This window comes from Ursus maritimus, unplaced genomic scaffold (assembly GCF_017311325.1).
Source record: "Ursus maritimus isolate PB19 unplaced genomic scaffold, ASM1731132v1 scaffold_1, whole genome shotgun sequence".
In the NCBI taxonomy this organism is placed as follows: Eukaryota; Metazoa; Chordata; class Mammalia; order Carnivora; family Ursidae; genus Ursus; species Ursus maritimus.
In genome coordinates this window covers 67,161,426-67,179,648 of record NW_024423343.1, presented here as the reverse complement: position 1 = coordinate 67,179,648, position 18,223 = coordinate 67,161,426, and the positions used below count along the sequence as shown (strand labels likewise).

Here is an 18,223-nt window from a genome sequence, read left to right as displayed (position 1 = left end):
GCCTTCTTTTCCCTAAGGCCTAACACTCTGATATATTAATTTGCAGAGAGAAAAATATTCACCTCTCTTACAGTGTTTTATGCTTTCAACATCTGCTTTTGGGACATGCACTCGTGGTCCTCTGGAAAACCACTTTTTACTCATGTAGGTGCTGCGTCAATGCTTCACAGGCAAGATGTCTGTTTAAACTGTAAATTATTGTATTTTAATTTCATAAGACCTGAAATGATCTCAAACTTATGGTATAAAACCTTTACAATCTCCTACCTACAAGGTTGGCCAATGATCTACTGACTTGGAAATGCTTGTTCTAAAATTTCCTGACTCTTCCAGGCTTTTCAAACCTGCCTTGAGACACATGACTTCAGCCCACGTACCTGTCCTGTTGAGACCCCTGCAATGCCCTTTAGCAGACATGAGGTACCTTTGAATGTGTCACGTGCTTGCCAGGTATTTAGCCCACAGCTGATATTACCACAAGTCATTAGACAAGGTCTTCAAATGAAAGCAGTCAGGGAGCCAGAAGCATAGACGAGGGCAATGCTAGAGTTGTAAGGGACCTTTGACACCACTTAATCCAGTTGCTCATTTTCCGGGAGAGGAAACACAGGACCTGTGTGAGATGAGGCTGCCCAAAGTGCCCCAACCAACTGAAGGTTTTGTGGGAACTAAAATTAGACCTTCCAACTCCAAGCTGGTGTCTGTATGTCATGAGCATATTCCGTAAATCATCCCTGAATATTGGAAGGATTAAACTGTTCAGTAACGCTCAATCAAAATGCTGCAATTATCACATGCACCATAGTTTGAGTTTTCAGGTATCATCACATGTTAAGTTTTATACTATTTAAAACACGTATTTTAAAACTTTGAGGTAGAAATAACACTTTTTTATTGAAAAAAATTACTGGAAAACACAGATGAAAAAACCTGATATTTGTTGACACCTCAAAAACAGTCTACATATGTTACAGTAGTACATTTAGCTATTTTATGCATTTGGTTTCCTGCATAGTTTCCAAAATGTTCTAGAAGACAGCAATACTTTAAATGGAGTCAGCTGGAGTTTTTAAAAGTATTTTAAGAAAACCACAATCTTCTTTTGTCCTCTTGCATTCCCAAGAGCTCTGATTGGTTGATATTCATCTTTGCTTGGTTCTTATCAACAAAAGCTAATGTTAGACTGAATTTAATGAATCCATCAAAACCACAGAAGAATTTTCTTTTCACTCCCTCCAACATTTTGTTTCTCCGTCGTCGTAGGAGGTAACACTTTCCATGCAACAGACCATCCACATAAGTGTGGGTTAAAATGGTCAGTTGTGGCTCTGAGTCAATCATGTGGGTCTTCGTGCGAAAAGAGGCTACTTGTCTACTGGGAGAGTGTTCTGAAGGCTGGGCCCTGTGTCCATCTCCAAATGATCATACTTAGTTCGGAAACACTGAAAATACCACAGTCACAGAGAGGTTACTCTTCTACCTAGTGTTAGGGACAAGTGGAGGTAGACATTTTCTCTTTATTCTCTAGTAACATCCAGCATCTGCTCCCTGCTAAACCCTGGGTGAGCCCTAGACATCTCCACTGACATGGTAATCTTCCTTGAGCATAGTGTTACGTTCATGGAGGGAAAGCTGAAAAATAAGCCTTAAGTTACCTGCTGCTGCTGCTTCATAATACCTCACCTTTTAAGGTGCTTCATATTTTTCAAAGTGGTTTCATAGGTACACATATATCACCACTTACTCACAAAAGCTGGACAAGTGGTGTGAGAGGCAGAATTCTAACATGGCCTCCAAGATTTCTGCCTGTTGGTGTATATGCCCTCAAAATCCCCCCACTTTGAGTGTGGGTAGGACCTATAAATATAATGAGATAGTCACTCCTGTGATTACAGTTAAGATTTTAGCTTAGCACACAAAAGAGAGATTGTCCTGCTGGCTTTGAAGAAGCAAGTAGCTGTGCTATAAAAGGCCCTGTGAGCAGGCCACGTGGTGAGGGCAGCCCTAGCTGCTCAGAGTGATCCCCAGTGGAAAGCTAGCATGAAAACAGGAATCCTCATCTTCAGCTGCAAGGAAATGACAGCCAACAGCCTGAGAGAGCTTGGAAGTGGCTCTTTGCCCAGTGCATCCAGATGAAAACATCACCTGCTCCACAACTTGATTTCAGCCTTCTGCGGCCCTGTGCAGAGGACCCTGTCTGGGCCTCCGACCTACAGAACATGCAATAATCAAGGGCTGTTGTTTTAAGCCACTAAGTTTGTGGTAATTTGTTGTGTAGCAATAGAAAACTAATAAAAGGAAAAGTACATCATACTATAACCATTTCACCAAAAAGGACACTGGTTCAGAAAGATGAACTGATTTGGTTAATTTTATTTTGAAGATCAGTGACAGGACTGAAAGCGATACCTTGGACCCTCATTTATACTCTAGCATTCTTTCCACATATTATAATGCTCCACCCTAGTGAGTATTACTGCTGGGTATTCTTCACCCCTGCCCACCAATGAGATAGATACTTGAAAGCATATTACATTATCTTCCACTATGCAGCTCAACACAGAGTAAAGCAATGATTTTATTAATTCTCACATCAGTTCTGGAGTATAGTAAAAATATTAATCAGTGTCATATTAAATATTAAGTTGAAAGTATTTTTAAAGGTTCTCAAATCAAATGTCAATCCTCATCACTACACAAACAATATTGTGAATAGTCAAGATCGGGAAATGTGATAGGTAATTCTACCCACTTTTTGTATTGTTTCTTTGGCGTATTATTTTTGAAAACCACTACAAAATTCTTTATTTTGAGACAAGGCAAATCTAAGCCTTTGTGCACCATCATCGTCCCCCAAGCCTGAAAAACAAAAGAGAGTGAGAGGAAAAATTAAATGCACATTCAATTAAGAATTCCTTTTGGCCAAAGTAAAAATAAGCCCACAGCAATTTACTCACTTGGCCACATTTTTTGCAGATAATCTCGCCATTTGTTTGATAGTCTGCAAATTTCTTTCGTAGTGCTTTGTTTTCTCTCACAATGTAGAGTTCCCTAAAATTATCAAGAAATAAAAAAAAATCTCTGAGAATTTGCAATGGACAAGTATGCAGCCTATGGGCACATGCTGTTGGACCGGAAGCCTATCTGCAGGCATGCGTATCCCACATCTTATCCCTTCCCTCCTCTTGCCCCTGTAGATCATCAGGCAGATGCCCTCTTTCCACACACACCTCTCAAGGGTCATGTTGCCTTTGGTGGCTTCTTCTAAGTCTGTTGATTATTTTAATGAGACTTAAGTTGTCCAAAATTCTGAGAACACATATAAATATACACCAAACTAATGTGACTTGGATCAAAATGGCTTTGGGTCTTACACTTCTCCCCTCCCTGCCCCCGTGCAATATTTGAAAAAAATGACATTTGAAATGGGGATATAATGTGGGGACTAAAAGAGGGGAAGTTCTGAAAAATAATGAGTCTCATTTGTACTATTTTGGAAGAACATTCACAGCACAACCTACTTCACCTCTTATAAAGAAACTTAAAATTGAGTCTTCCTGGACGTACTTGAATACTGGCGTCATGTTGACGTGGTGCATCTTCTCAATGACATGGATATCTTCTCCAGAGCAGGCTAGCACACTGCAGTTTTTGCAGAGGAAATTTATTAGTGATGGGTTTTCCTTGTAGTGCTTTGCAATACTTCTCTTGATTTTCATTTTCTTTTCCATTATACTTTGCATCTGTAATTCCAAAATCTGCATTGATGGAAAAAAAAAAAAGTTTCTCTTTTTTTTTTTTTTTTTTTTTCACAGTTTGACTGAAGTAGTTCTCCTGGAATTCAGGGATCTTAGATAGTTATAAAAATATACACTTGGTCATAGTCTAGAAATAAAAATAATGAGGTGATCCCCCCAAACAACTTTGCATATAATCCTTCCCTGTCTGTGATCAAGGAAATGTGGAACGCTCAGGTGTTCCGAAAACAACCTATTCCATTTTAGACAAGTTCTATTGTGAGAAAGTCCTTAGCAATATTCCACAAAAAAAAAAAAAATTGCCCTCTAAACTCTCTCCCTCACCATTAGTTTTAATTCTGTGTCATAAAATAAGTCTAAACCTTCTTTTACATGGAATCTCTTTGAAGAACAAGCACTGCTATTACATTACCAATAGTCTTCTCTTACCTGTGATAAGCCCCCCAGTTTCTTTAAGCTTTTCTCACACATTATAATTTCTAGACCCTTCGCTATCTTAGTCAATCTCCTCTTTACACATTTGTGGCAGGAACCACTGGTTTCCTACCCAGTGTCCATTCTTCCTGGGAACAGAACTATAATTGCATCCTGGGTGGAAATATGCTAGCTAAATGACTACATTTCTAAGCCAGTGGTCAATGAGACATAAGATATTGAATAGGATTTCCAGAAAGGCTCCTTAAGTATCAGCTAGCTGCCATTTGCACTTTTTGACTTTTCCATCTTCTTCCTTCTTCCTGCCTAAAATGAGCATGTGACAGTTGAAATACGAAAAACTATCTTTGACCTAGATAGTGGAAACCAAATACTAAAAGGGCAAGAAGAGAGACAGAGAGGAGTCTTGGCTTCTTTATGATGTCATGGAGCTATCATATGGGTCTAGATTGTCCACATTTTTCTTTAATGAGAGAATAAGTCCTTAAACCCCTGTATTCCAGGCCCTATGGTTAGTGGCACAATTTATTTCATAACAGAAACTACGTAGAGACACAAAACTTGAGATAGGCACTGGCTAGTTCTCACACCTATACAAATTCACAGCAGGAAAACCTGGTTCTTAAGTAATTTACCTCCCTCAGATGGCAAATTTATATTAAATTGTGGAAGAAGCCATTGTTTTCCTGAAGGCTGAGGGGAACTTTTAGTAAAAGTAAACTATCAGTGCTGATGAACAAAGCTGAATGATCCATCTCTGGCTCTCACCTCTGTTTTGGGCTTTGATTCAAGATAGCCATATTTAGTACAAAAAAGAGAACTAAACCTTGTAAGCAACCCACAGGCGATATGATAATTTAATCGGACAAGTACAAAGACTAATGTCCTGTAAATGATAACAACGTAAAAAATTGAAGTATTACATTTCCCAAAAGTTTAATTAGGTTGTTCTTGCAAGATATTTATAATTCTGTGAGCTGATAAAAGATGATTTGGCATAGGACCACATACATGGCGGGCAATCAAGGAATGCCTATAGGTTTGAGAGGAAAGATAAAAATAAATCTAAGGTTAGCGTGTGGGTATGTAACCAGGACATCAGGAAATAAAGGATTAGTTCCAAAATAGTAAAGAATATGAAACAATTAGAGGGGTAAAAAAATAAAACAAAGCATAAGAAATATATAGGAGGCACAGCGGCAGTCGAAGTCTAAATAAAATGTAACGATGTGGGAAAAGTTGTTGAGTCATTGCTAGGGAAAATGCTTCAGATCTTCACATTATTTCTAGAAGTTTGATTTAGAGGCTTTCAATTAGGTACAAATTCTGTATATCACATGGAAAACAGACCTCACCTTCTGTGTCAGTGCTCACCATTTATTAACGGCTGCCTGAAAATTGTGTTGAGAAGGATTCTTAACTCAGAAGAAGGTAGTGCTGGGACCTAGTAGTGATGCCTGCCGTAGACATGTCTGGCGAGGGAGCCAAACAGAATAGTAGTGGAATGTGCCCCTGCATCATTGCCATCCCTGCTCTGAGTTTGTCAGCCTGGAGTAGCTTTGGGAGGGCAGGTCTCTTAGCCAAAGGAAAACTAAAAAGGTAGTTGATTCTGGGGCCCCCAAAGAGACTATATCTTACCGTAGACATATTCTGGAAAATTTTGACTCATAAACTCTGGGAATGTCCTAGAATTTACCCAAAACACCTGGTCTTGAAATATCAATCTTTGAAAATGTCCACTTGATTAACTTTCCAGTGACATTATTTGGCCACAGATGTTTGATCTGACATTACCAACTGTTTGGTTTGCCTTACATCTAAAGGGGTTTTAAAATATAAGTTTGTGTAGAAACCTGGCCAGGAAACCTTGGAGTTGGTTATAGCAATGCACACCAATTTAAAAGCATCCCTTTCGTGAAACTCTATTTAGGGTAGAGCCAATTCCAATGTTAAGAAACTAACATTCACACCCATATGCAAGGGTGTGAATTTTCTTCTAAATGGATTGTTTGCTATTATAGTAGTTACAGTCTTTAATTCAGTGGTATGGGGGATTTCCTGAAATATTGTAGAAATGCATTCTTCCCTCACTGCATTCCTCTTGCAGCTCAAATGACTCTACACTAGTAAATTGAGATGCAGCCGGATGACATATTATGTATTTTCTTATCGTTCAGATCTAGCCTCGATGTCGCTCCTTTTAAGAGACTTCCCCAAATACCCAATCTATAGAGTATTCATCTAATGACTTGTTTCATACTGTCTTATTCTAATTCTGTAATATTTATCCTTATGTGATGCATTTCTTGCTTCATTTTTGTTTCTTGTTTCTCCTCCTCAAATCTCATTATGTATGCTCGAGAATATAAGCCTCATGCAGCAGGGGTCTATCTGCTTTATTTTCTACCACGTTGTCTCTTTCTAGAACATTGTCTGGCACACAGTAGGCACTTCATAAATATTTCTGGAACGAAAAACTTGTGCCCATACAAACAGATTGAACCAAACCAAAATTACCAGGTTGCTCTGAATGGGTGAGATGTACTAGTCTTTCTGATCAAGGGCAAACTAAATTTATATCATCAAAGTTTACAGTTGGTTTCACTGGAACGGCAGCCTGACAATTTCTGCCCATCATAGATCTTGATTCTTTGTATATGAATCTGGACTAAGCACAGCTCATCCCAACTGGAACTTAAAATTCAGCACAATTTCTGTCTTGAGACAGCCACAAAGCTATCAACGGCAACCACATGCAGCTACTTTAAAGTGGAAAATAAGTTCAGAGAGGGCCAAAAATAATACCTTACGAGCATACTCCTCTGGGTTCATATTCTGAACATGGTCTATAGCTTTATACATCATTTTCTCTCGGAAATCATTAACTATCTCGCGTTCAATAACTCCTGAGTTACTGTGGGCAACCAGGACGTAGGTGCTCTCATCAGCTCTGGCTCGACCACGGGCCTGAGAACATAGAGAAATCAAGTAAATGAAGGGTTATGCCTTTCTGTGAACGCTCTCATTTTTGGCCTGGAGTGGTATTCATTGCTCCGTGTGCCAGCTTTCAAGTAATTTCTCTATTCTCGGTAAAGTCAGCTATTATCCATTTTTTGAAAGTCGGTTATTTGAAATTCAAAATGCACTTTAATGAACAACGTTCTAGAGCAATGATAGTTAGGTCAGCACCCCAACCCTCAAGACCCTCAATTACACAAGACCATCCTGTCCACCCTTTTCGTTCCCAGGAACCTTCTCGCAACCGTGGGAACCAGCATCATTGACTTGGACTGGGAAGGCACTCCTTGGCCTGGTAGGAGGGATGGATGGAAAGAAGGGGCATCTCTGACCTTGACACCAGGGCTGTTGAGAATGCAGTTCAGCTCCTGGTATCTACTTTGGATTTTGAGCATATTTCCCCTTGAAAACATGCTCGCAAGGTGGTAAATTTCTATCGTCCCCTTTAGAAATTGATATGTAGGTACATTCTGAGTAACAGAAAATGTTGTGGCCTGGCTCAGGAACCTAACTATCAACTCTAATATTATCTGTATAAAAATGCATTCGGTGTAATAAACTGCTAACAAACTAACTCTTGAAATATAATTATTTCCTAATTTGGTGGTTATCTGGTTATCTTAGTCTTCCACACAAGGATACAGTTTAATGTATTTAAAAAAGAGATTTTAGTTAATGTTATAGGAAGAATATTATTTATATTAACAAGCATGACTCCCATACATACTCAATGAAAGGTAACAATTATATCATGAAGATAGTGTAAGTAAGAGATAAAGTGAAATTAAATAGAAATTAGGACATTTGGCCTTTGTTTTGCAGGTATAACTCTGCCTCCCCCAACATATTATTATGAAAAATTCCAAACACACAGAAAAATTGCAAGAATAGGGAGGAAAATGCAGAAATAGTACAGCTCCCTAAGGTGTGGGCATATTACTTTGTCAGACACTTTAGGGACACTGCACTTCAAACTCCCGGTCCAGCTGGGAACTCACAGATATCCTAGATTAAGGAGGCCTCTTTCTCCTCTTAAGGATGGGCCAGTGTCCTGTTTCTAGAGCCTTGGGACACAGAAATAACCACCAAAGAAGAGTTGTTTAGAAATACAACAGTTAGCTGTTGTCACGTGAATTAAACGACACCATAAAAGGCAGTAGTATGCAGCTCTTCAAGATTTCTTTTTCTTTTAATTGAAGTATAATTGACATATAACATTGTATTAGCTTCAGGTGTGCAATATAATGATTTGATATTTGTATACGGTGTGAAATGATTTCTTTTTTAGAAGGAGAATGCACATATTTTTAAAACTACTTGTGCTGTTTTGCTAAAAGAAAACAAGTACCACAAAATCAAAAATTAACATATTAGAGGTATTAAATGTACCTGGACCATGGCTATTTCGTTAGTGACGAGACCATAACGGATAACGATATTACATTCTTTAATATCCAGACCTTCTTCTGCCACTGTGGTAGCGATAAGCAGATTTATTTTTCCTGTGCGGAATTTACTAATGACTTCTTTTTGTTCATTCTGTAGAAACAGTTTAATAAATTAAATTTTGTGATGCTAAACACATTAAAATCTTCTAATTAGCAGAAGAAATAATAAATTGCAACTGGTCAGTGCAAATCAAAGGATTAGATCATACACGGATTCACTGCCATCTGTTTTTGGCATTGAACAAAGACATGATGGTGAGACAACATTTGATTTCCAATCTGGGATTACCACACAATAACAAAAATATTTCCATCATCCAGTCTGGAAGTGGGAAGACCATCATTTATGCCAAGGAAATAAATTGATGGGTGACATGGGAGGGAGGAAAAAGGAGATGCTTTCAGTGGAGAAGAGGATAAGGCAACGAGAGACAAGAACGGGCTTTGCTTTTCACTACATTAACTTCAGAATCTTTAATATTCAGAAAATAAGATTTGGTGACACTTTTAAAGGTCATTGAATTTTGAGTCACAGAGAAAATAACAGACTCTATGCCACATCTGGTCACTTTAAGAGTCGCTCCAGCAGGAAACCTATGGAACATGTCTGGAAGGACATGTGAGAAACGGAAAACGCTGGCTGCTTCCAGGGAAGGAGCAAGAAGACTGGAGAGCAGTGCCTGAACCTTATTAATTCTCAAAGAGGTAAATATGTGTTCAAAGAGAAGAGTAAATAAAAATGAAATAATAAGTTACTAAAAACATAATTTTTAAAACTATAATTAAATGAAAAAACTCTGAATTTTAAAACTATTTTAATATAAGTAAAGAAATTAAACAAGCTCTCTGGCCCTGGCATAGGAGTGGGTAAGCATAAGCCTAGCCCGATAGGGCCAGTGTGGTTTTGTCCTCAGACTCATCAAAGCTGTTGGTCCAGTCGGCCTCTGGTGCACATTTATGCTATCTTCTATCCCCAAACATTAAACAGAAGCATTAAACATTAGACAAAAATAAACATGTCAGACCAACAGTATATTCTCCCACCCTCCTCCCTTTTTTCTTAGAGGCACTGTGTGTCCTTATTTTGACTCCTAAAGGCTGGAGAATTGTGCAGAAAAGCCTCTCTCCAGTCTTCTCTGATAATTTCTCCCTCTCGCACTCATGTCCACTAATAAAAGCTTACATGTCTTTAGATTTTAGCAGATGTCTGTGCTATTCAAAAGAGTAACTTTAGGGGCGTCTGAGTAGCTCAGTCGGTTAAATGTCTGCCTTCAGCTCAGGTCATGATCCCAGGACCTGGGCTCCCCCTCCCTTTGCCCCTCCCCCAACTTGTGCATGCTTGCTTTCTCTCTCTCAAATAAATAAATAAGATCTTAAAAAAAAAAAAAGAACTTTAACAATGAGAATTTCAGACAGAGTTAGACCCTCAAATCACATAAAGTAAATGCCGACCCTTCTCCCAATGAGTAAGTTCCACTCTGTTCACAAGGGGAGGATGTGGGGCATAAGGAAGGGGCATGTAGTCCCCAAATCTGAAATGGCCAAGGAGTAAAAAGTAGTTTAACAACATACTTTCCTTTTGTACCTCACCTCTTTTCAAAGAGGAGCTCAGGCCACATAAATCCAAGTCATAATACTAAAGCTAAAACAATAGATAATTAAAAACAGGAGTGGAAGAATATATATGCACTATTTGTAAGGATTAACATAAAGGCAGTGAGACAACTTCAGTTTTGCCTGTGAGCTTCCTGAAAGCTAGGGCAAAAGGAAACAAATTAACTAAACCAGCTTTAATCACAAAGGACGACGTAAGATCCTCACCAGAGGAAAACATTGCTTTCTTTCTCCCGCATAAATTTTAGACCAACTTTAACTTAGTACATGCAGTGAGTATATTGGGCATTACACTGTAAAATTTCAGAAGTTGTTTTTTTCAGCAAACATTAAAACAGATTTAATTTGCTCCATTGGACTGAATTTTGATGACCATGACAGAATTGGAGTGTCCCCTTGTCCAGCAAGACTCAAGGTCAGTATGACTTCAAAAGAACAATTTATTCCAACAAGCCATGCTTGTAATGTCTACAAGTGCCTTTTATCTCTCCCATGGGTTTTACTGTGCACACGATAAGTAGTGTAATGAAATGAAAACAAAACAAAACAAATCTTAAAAAGGAAAAGAAAATCGCTCATAGTCCCAAATCTCTAACACATGAAATGTCTTCATTTTTCCAAGTTGCCTTACAGATCTCATCCTATGCAAACATGTTCTACATTTTTTTCTAATTATAATGCACATATTTTTGTGGGGATTTGATTTTTCCACTTGATATTATATTGTAACCATTTTTTTCCATTTTGTTACTAAGTTTAAATGTCAATCATTTTTGCAAAGGAAACTCAATTTCGAAAGTTCCTCCGAGTACGTGAAAAAAGTGACTCCTAACAATGCTTAGCTTGTCAGACACCAGAGATTAGACTGCTACTCAACTCACATTTTATTTTAAGACCAACAGTTCTATAAAATTATTTGTGGGGTGGCAAGAGAATTGATGGAAAAAAAAGACTACAACTAATTTGGGAACAGTAATAGCAGCATAAGGAAAGAAATACAGAAGGATGTTTTCACCTGCGTCATGGGCTTGAACTCACTGCTGTGTCCAGCTCCAATCAGATGATGGGCTTTGACTCCTACTTCTGCAAATTTTTTATTTTCAGTAATCCACTGAGAAAGGGCATATGCACTCTGTCGTGTTTTTGTGAAAATTATTCCTCGGGCCGATTCTTCAGTCCTTGTATATTGTTCCATTATGGTGTTTCTTAATTTGATCAGCTTTTCATTTTCATGTTTTGGGTTTTCAGCCAGCTTTTTCAACATTCTCCTGTTTTCTTTAAGAAAGAATTATTTTGAGTTATAAAACATGTGAATAAATTACACTGGGAGATTTTATGTAATGAGATACTAAGATGTAGTTGAACTGCAGTTGATCTTGTGCTATCTAATGATCAGGCCAGCTTAATAAACAGACGTAGTGCGGTTTTGTTGACAATAAAACCAGATGACCAAATGACTTATGGTGATTATACAGTTCATGGCTAATCTGAGCCCATCAATTGGAAAGAGCCGCAATATGAGTGGGATTTCTTTGTTCGTAATGAAAGATGATTTTAAGAGGGCCTTTTGGAGAGCTCTTGAGAAGCAGCGGGCTCACGCCAAGAGGAAATGCACGAGAGTACGCAATCAACATAACATTGATTCTTACCGAAAAATAAATCCATGAGAAATCTATCTGTCCTATCCAGGCTCAAAGGTTTCTTTACATCATCTTCATCTTCATCACCATCACCATCCTCACCACTCTCATCACTATCATCTTCTAGGACTGCAAACTTCTTTTCTTTCTCATCATTATAGAAAGCTTCAAGGTGATTATATGCATCAATCGTTCGAATTGTGTCATTAATTTGTAGGGCTTCATTGTACTTCCTCAAATGCTCTGCACAAACACGTTCTTTGCGATTTCCTTCTCGGGCAGCTATGAAAGAATATGTTACGTATAGTGAAATCATGGTAGAACACACCCCTTAAAATTGTGCTGTGTACTTGAATACGTCTGTGATACCGACTCCAAATCAGCTTCACGTTGTTTTTGGGTGGGCAAGGTAAGTCTCAAAATGTGCCTTGAGCTCTAAAAGTTTTGCAACCCCTAGACTGGCTACCTGAGCTCTGGATCAGCAAGAACACAGACCTGATCCATGCTGACTCAGGGGAATGGCATGAAAAACATTTCAGTTGAGTTTGCATTTGGAGACAGAAACCTAATATTTATCTCAATATGTTAAACATACAATAAGTGAAACTGGAAATAAAGAGAAAATGGACGGATTGCTGCTTCTTTAGAACGTGTTCATCCTTGTACTACTTCGAACACAGAAACTCCATTAGATAGTCCGTTTGTTTTCAGTTTCGTTGGGAATATATCATCTGAAATCTTGACTAAACATGGAATAAACTAAGTGTTAGGTCAAAACCCAAATTACCTTTTTTTTCCATTTGAGTGGTCCATTGTTCATAGGGTTGAGTTCCAAAATCTGACATTGGACTCATTTGGCAAAAACTTTGAATCTTGTTCATTATTTCTAAAAGTTTATCTTTAAATGGATCCTAAAAATAAATTATACACTTATTCTTACATGTTTATATTATTAAAGAAATAACATTATCTTTGTTAAAATAACTCCCATGTTATCATAAATTTGCTTCAGAATCTTTGTCTAGACAAAGAAACAAGTTAATCTCTGACTACCTCTTTGTACATTTATTTTTTTATCAGTAATCCACCCTTAAGCCATCCACACACCAACATCATGTACCACTGCTGGAATTTCCATTTTAAAAGTTTTACAAAAATAAAATTAAAATTAATGAATAATATGCAACTTGAATGCTAATAGTAATTTAAAAATATCTGTATTAAAGCAATGCCCCCATTATTTAGAAAGCCTGCAATGTAATTTAAGAAACATTCCCTTTTGAAGAACTGGTTTCAGTATTATTTCTACCAAAATAAAAAGTAAATGGTAGACTTGTAATGAGCAATGTATGGAAGTGCTGAATCTCTATATTGTATCCCTGTAATTAATATAACACTGTATGTTAACTAACTGGAATTTTTTAAAAAGTTAAGAGATAGAGTTAAAAAAAAAAAAAAACCAGACACAGAAGAGTGCATACTATATGATTTCATTTATATAAAGTCCAAAGTCAGTCAAAACCCATATTTGGTGTTAGAAGTCAGGATAGTAGTTATCCTTGGGGGATGGGTGACTGGAAGGAGGAATAGGGGTTTTGGGGGTGCTGAAAACGTTCTGTCTCTTAATCTGGATTTTGATTATACAGGTGTGTTCATTTTATAACAATTCAGCAATTTGTACACCTATGAAGTTGTACTTTTATGCATGTCTGTTATACTTCAATAAAAAGTATATCAAAATTAAGTAAGTTAAAAAGTAAGACAGCAACTTCTTTTAAAAATATATCCTGAGGTTTTGTGGGGTTTTAAAAAATGATTATGAGTAGAAATATCCATTTATATTTATTAAGTAAAACTGAATAAGTAACAAGAAGTGAAGGGAAATAAAGTATATTCAGATGTTCTGGTTCAGCTGGAATAGATAGTAGTCATCTTCAGAATTCCAAAAGATTCATCTATGGAGATTGGTCAGTAACATTGGGTTAGGTCCTACTGCATTTCAAATACAATATTGTCTATTACACATTCTTCATGTCATTTAATCCTAACATCCTATGAGGTAGATTTTCAATGATTATACTAACTATCAAGTATAGAGCTAAAATTTATCATACTTTTTATATTTTACAAAAGAAAAAAATTGACATAATATACTGGTCGTAATGTCCAAACTAACACCATTGGTTTTTATAATCAGTGAAAATACTCATTGCGAAAGTACCATTAAAGTAAATATTTTACTTTTTTACCATGTCTGTGTTCTCTTAAGAAAATAAATATGCAAATTAGGTAGGATTCCCATTATCATTACCAACTGTAATCTGGTAGCAATAAAATGGCTCTGCGAAATGTCAGAAAACCGGTGCTGGAATTCACAAGACAGTAAAAAGAATAAAACGAACTACAGTAATCCCTCTAGTTTAGCTATACAACCCTCTCTACCCTTACCCCCATGGCTCACATGTAGTCAAGCCACTCTTCATATAAACTGGAAAACTAAAAGAAGGTTGGAAGAGAGAATTCACAGCAGTACTTTGTTGCCTAATAATTAAAAAAAGAATAAAACTGTAACTTATTTTGCCAAAAATTTAAGATAATATTCCTCAGATGGTTGGTATAAAATAACCTTTGCATCTTTCAGTTGAGTATGGTATAATGAATTGTTGCACACTACATCAAAAACTAATGATGTACTATATGTTGATTAATTGAACATAAAAAAAACAAAAGAACAAAAAAATCTAATAAATATAAAATTTTAAGCACATACTTCTCTGGTGTCATCTGCGATTGCAAACTTTTTGCATGGCTCTTTTATTTGGTCTTTGAGTTGAACAATATTTTCTTTTACAGTTTTAATGGTACAAGCATCAAGATTGGCACATATCTGGAAAAGAGATTTTTTTCAATATTCAAATATGTACTTTTCCTTTTCAACTGATTCAATGTAGAATTATTTTTCATATAACAAGTAGGGACCATGAGTAAATATAGCATTTTAGTATTGCTTTACTGTGGATCTGATTAACCAATACATTTATCTCAATGGACTAAAAAGAAGTTTTCTAAATCTTGTTGGTGGATAATTTCAGAAAAAGAAGTGTATTTATTTTCATTCCTTAAATTCCATTTGCCAGCTGGAAAAACTGACATGGAAACAGTGTAGCAAATTACAGAGATCAGCAGAGAATGGTTATGAGATAACTGTATTACGTAAGACATTTTAAAGGTCATCTTGACATCCCTGGATTAGATTATCACCCTCTTTTATATATAATGAGGACAATGTAAAGCTAGGAGCAGCTAAAGCCTGGATATGCCTGGATCTAGACTGATGTTAGTCCTTAATCCCATAATAAATTGTATCTCGGAACAAATAATTGTGCCTCTGTCTGTTCTACATGATTTTTACTGAATTCAACCCAAAGTAAGGGACTTAAAATATAAATGCAATTACCTTAGTGCCAACACACTTCTTGGGTTACTCTGAATTCACTTAACACGTGAAATCAACACTAATACTTTATGTAGTGTTACCTTTTGGGGTCAGCTGACAAGTAGTACAACCTCAACTAAAGATTCTCATATGTCCATTTTCTCATTTAATGTGAATTACCCAGAATCTGAGAATCACATAGAACAAAAAAGGCACAGAAGAAAATATGCAATTTTGAAACTCATGGAGTATTATGAAAATTAGAAATTTTCATAGTTTGTGGATATTTCTATATCAAATGGATCATCAAGTTTAACAATAGGAGTAGATATTTAAAATAAGGTATTTCATTTGTCCCAATTTTTCATTGATTCTATCTGCACTCCATAATTTTTGTGATATTTTTCTGTGCCATAGTAATTTAAGGCATATTACTGTTTTGTAAAAGATTGAATATATTTACTTTAACTAAAACATATGGATTTCACTTAACCGATGATCGCAGAGTACCTTCCTTTATGCACTCCGTGGCACTTGGACCAAATCTTACTCAAAAAGCCCAAGAAGCACTGGCATTTGCTTTAGGGTTTTTTTTGTTGTTGTTGTTGTTGTTGTTGTCATTGCTATTGTTGTTTTACATAAAGTTAATGGCTTACTTTTAAAATGTGTTCCTTGGCTTCAGCTTGCTTTTTGGCTCCTCCAACACCTGGTGAAGCCGTTAGTCCTAGTATCTGAGGTAGGGGAATCACCGGTTTGCATTCTTTCTTGAGTTTATTGTTTTTCAACTTCTGTTTCAAGTAACGCCTCATGATGTTATTATAGACTGCTTCTTTGTTGGTGTGATGGCATTCATCAATGACGATGAGGGAAAAGTCTTAAAAGAAAATCCAAGTGGTTCATTTGTCCATACCAGCAACGTAGAGTGAAAAAAAGTACCTTAAATGTAGTAAACTGAACTGCCACAGGGATGTCTTTTCTTCAGCAGAATCCTGGCACAGACCTCTCACTTTTTAAGAGGGTAATGTGACTATGTTAGTCACCTGTACATCCAGAGGTCCATTTATATTAATTATGAAACTATTCTTGTTAGTTATTATCCCTATTTAAGAGATTAGTTTCGGAAAGTTTATAAAGGTAAAAAGTGTTAAGGGGTGGGATTCAATCCCTGCCTTATTCCCCAAAATTAATAAGGATTACACTTTTGTTCTTTAATAAAACATTAAATTTTAAGTTGATGAGGGTTTTTTTAATGTCAAATGAGAACCATACCATTTAAACAGAGATCGTTTTGCCTTGTTTTAACATTGCATTTAATTATTACAATGATTATAATGATTATTTATACTTCTTTCTCTTTCTCTCACTTTCTCTTCCCTTTCCCCACAAAATAGAAAGAATTGTATTTAATTCTATGGAAAAGATGGCATATCTAACAGTGTCCATTAGCATATGAAAATATCTTGGTACCTAGAAATAAAAAGTAAATGGAAACTCCAGTGAGTGCCTGATTTAATACTGCATTCTTATGTAAATAAAGTGATCTAATTAAAAATGTATTATAACTTTTGTGTTTTCCCAAGAAAGTAGAAGAGTTTTAATGAAAACTTAAGCAATGCAAGACAATCTAAATCAGAGATAATCTTTTTATTTTTGTTTTCTTTAAGTAGGCTCCACACACAGTGTGGAGCCCAACACGGGGCTTGAACTCACGCCCTCAGACCAAAACCTGATCGGAGATCAAGAGTCAGACATTTAACCAATTGAGCCACTCAAGCACCCCTAAATCAGAGATAATCATTTTAAATCAGCATTTTCAAAATTATTTAACTAATACAGCCTCTGTATTATTGTCAATATTACTACTAATTCTTCTTTTTCCAAAAAAAACCACTTCAACCAACCTGAAAACTGGACACCATCATCTTCTCCTTTTTCTGAATTTAAAAGAGAATTTTCAAGGATTTGGGCTGTACTGATGATAACATCATAGGTTTTGACAACTTCTGGAAATGATATTTTCAACTGGGTATCACCACTTAATCCAATTGTATGATACCATTTCTTCAAAAATGGTTCAAACTCTTTGCGGAAGAGCTGTTCAACTAGTGGCACCTTTAAAAATGACAAATTAAAAAGAGAGGGAGAGCATGGTCAAAGAAAAAGGAGTCCTACTATGTGGCAAGCATTATCAGAGGTGTTTACATTATCAGTTAATTAAGCATAACAATCTATCCATGATTACATTCATGAATTTGTCAATAAACATTTACTGAATGCCTATTAGGTGTAGACATTGTATCTAAGACATAACGATGTTTAAGATATGGCTGACAACTTTGAGAAACTCAGTCTAGCTGAGCACATAGACTAAGACTAAACAACAAAAAACCACAAATTATTAAAACACAGTGTAATAATTCCCTCATAGAAATACATACAAAGTGACAGCAAAGAGGCAGAAGTAACTGAGTACTCAAAATAAGGGTTTAGAAAGAATTTTAATCTAGTAAACCATGGGTCAGTGACAAGATGAATTAAAACCAAGGCTGGATAAGAAATAAATTCTGATTTCACAGATCAGGGCCTGGCTATAAAGGGCTGTGCGTACCATGCAGAATATTTTACATTTAGTGTAATAGTTCATAGGACCCTTGTGAGTTGTGTTTAGTGTTGATTTATTCCTGCTGTTTGTTTTGGAATGGGGCCAGAGGCAACATGCCTAAAAATCTGAAGGGAGCAGAGAACCAAAAGTGAGGAGGTAAGACACTGCCTAGGAGAGCAGATGTGAGATGAAGGGATAGACCACTAAAATAGCTTTGGTGGCTGAGAAAGAACAAAAGAGCAAACAGATTGACAAAATAAGTGGAAATCTTT

The 18,223-nt window shown here is 36.5% G+C and overlaps 1 protein-coding gene across 1 annotated transcript in view; it reads right to left on the bottom strand.

Moving 5' to 3' along the window:
• Nucleotides 1–2,355: 2,355 nt before the first annotated feature.
• IFIH1 (interferon induced with helicase C domain 1) overlaps nucleotides 2,356–18,223 on the bottom strand; it is a 52,514-nt gene continuing 36,646 nt past the window's right edge. Inside the window, exons 6-16 of the mRNA XM_008687031.2 lie at nucleotides 17,251–17,461; nucleotides 16,006–16,223; nucleotides 14,684–14,800; nucleotides 12,701–12,824; nucleotides 11,923–12,195; nucleotides 11,289–11,548; nucleotides 8,601–8,750; nucleotides 6,999–7,160; nucleotides 3,568–3,758; nucleotides 2,958–3,051; nucleotides 2,356–2,859 (exon numbers count right to left, since the gene is read on the bottom strand). Of these exons, the coding sequence (XP_008685253.1) occupies nucleotides 2,680–2,859; nucleotides 2,958–3,051; nucleotides 3,568–3,758; nucleotides 6,999–7,160; nucleotides 8,601–8,750; nucleotides 11,289–11,548; nucleotides 11,923–12,195; nucleotides 12,701–12,824; nucleotides 14,684–14,800; nucleotides 16,006–16,223; nucleotides 17,251–17,461 (1,980 nt within the window). The 3' untranslated portion in view covers nucleotides 2,356–2,679. The remainder of the gene's footprint in view (nucleotides 2,860–2,957; nucleotides 3,052–3,567; nucleotides 3,759–6,998; nucleotides 7,161–8,600; nucleotides 8,751–11,288; nucleotides 11,549–11,922; nucleotides 12,196–12,700; nucleotides 12,825–14,683; nucleotides 14,801–16,005; nucleotides 16,224–17,250; nucleotides 17,462–18,223) is intronic.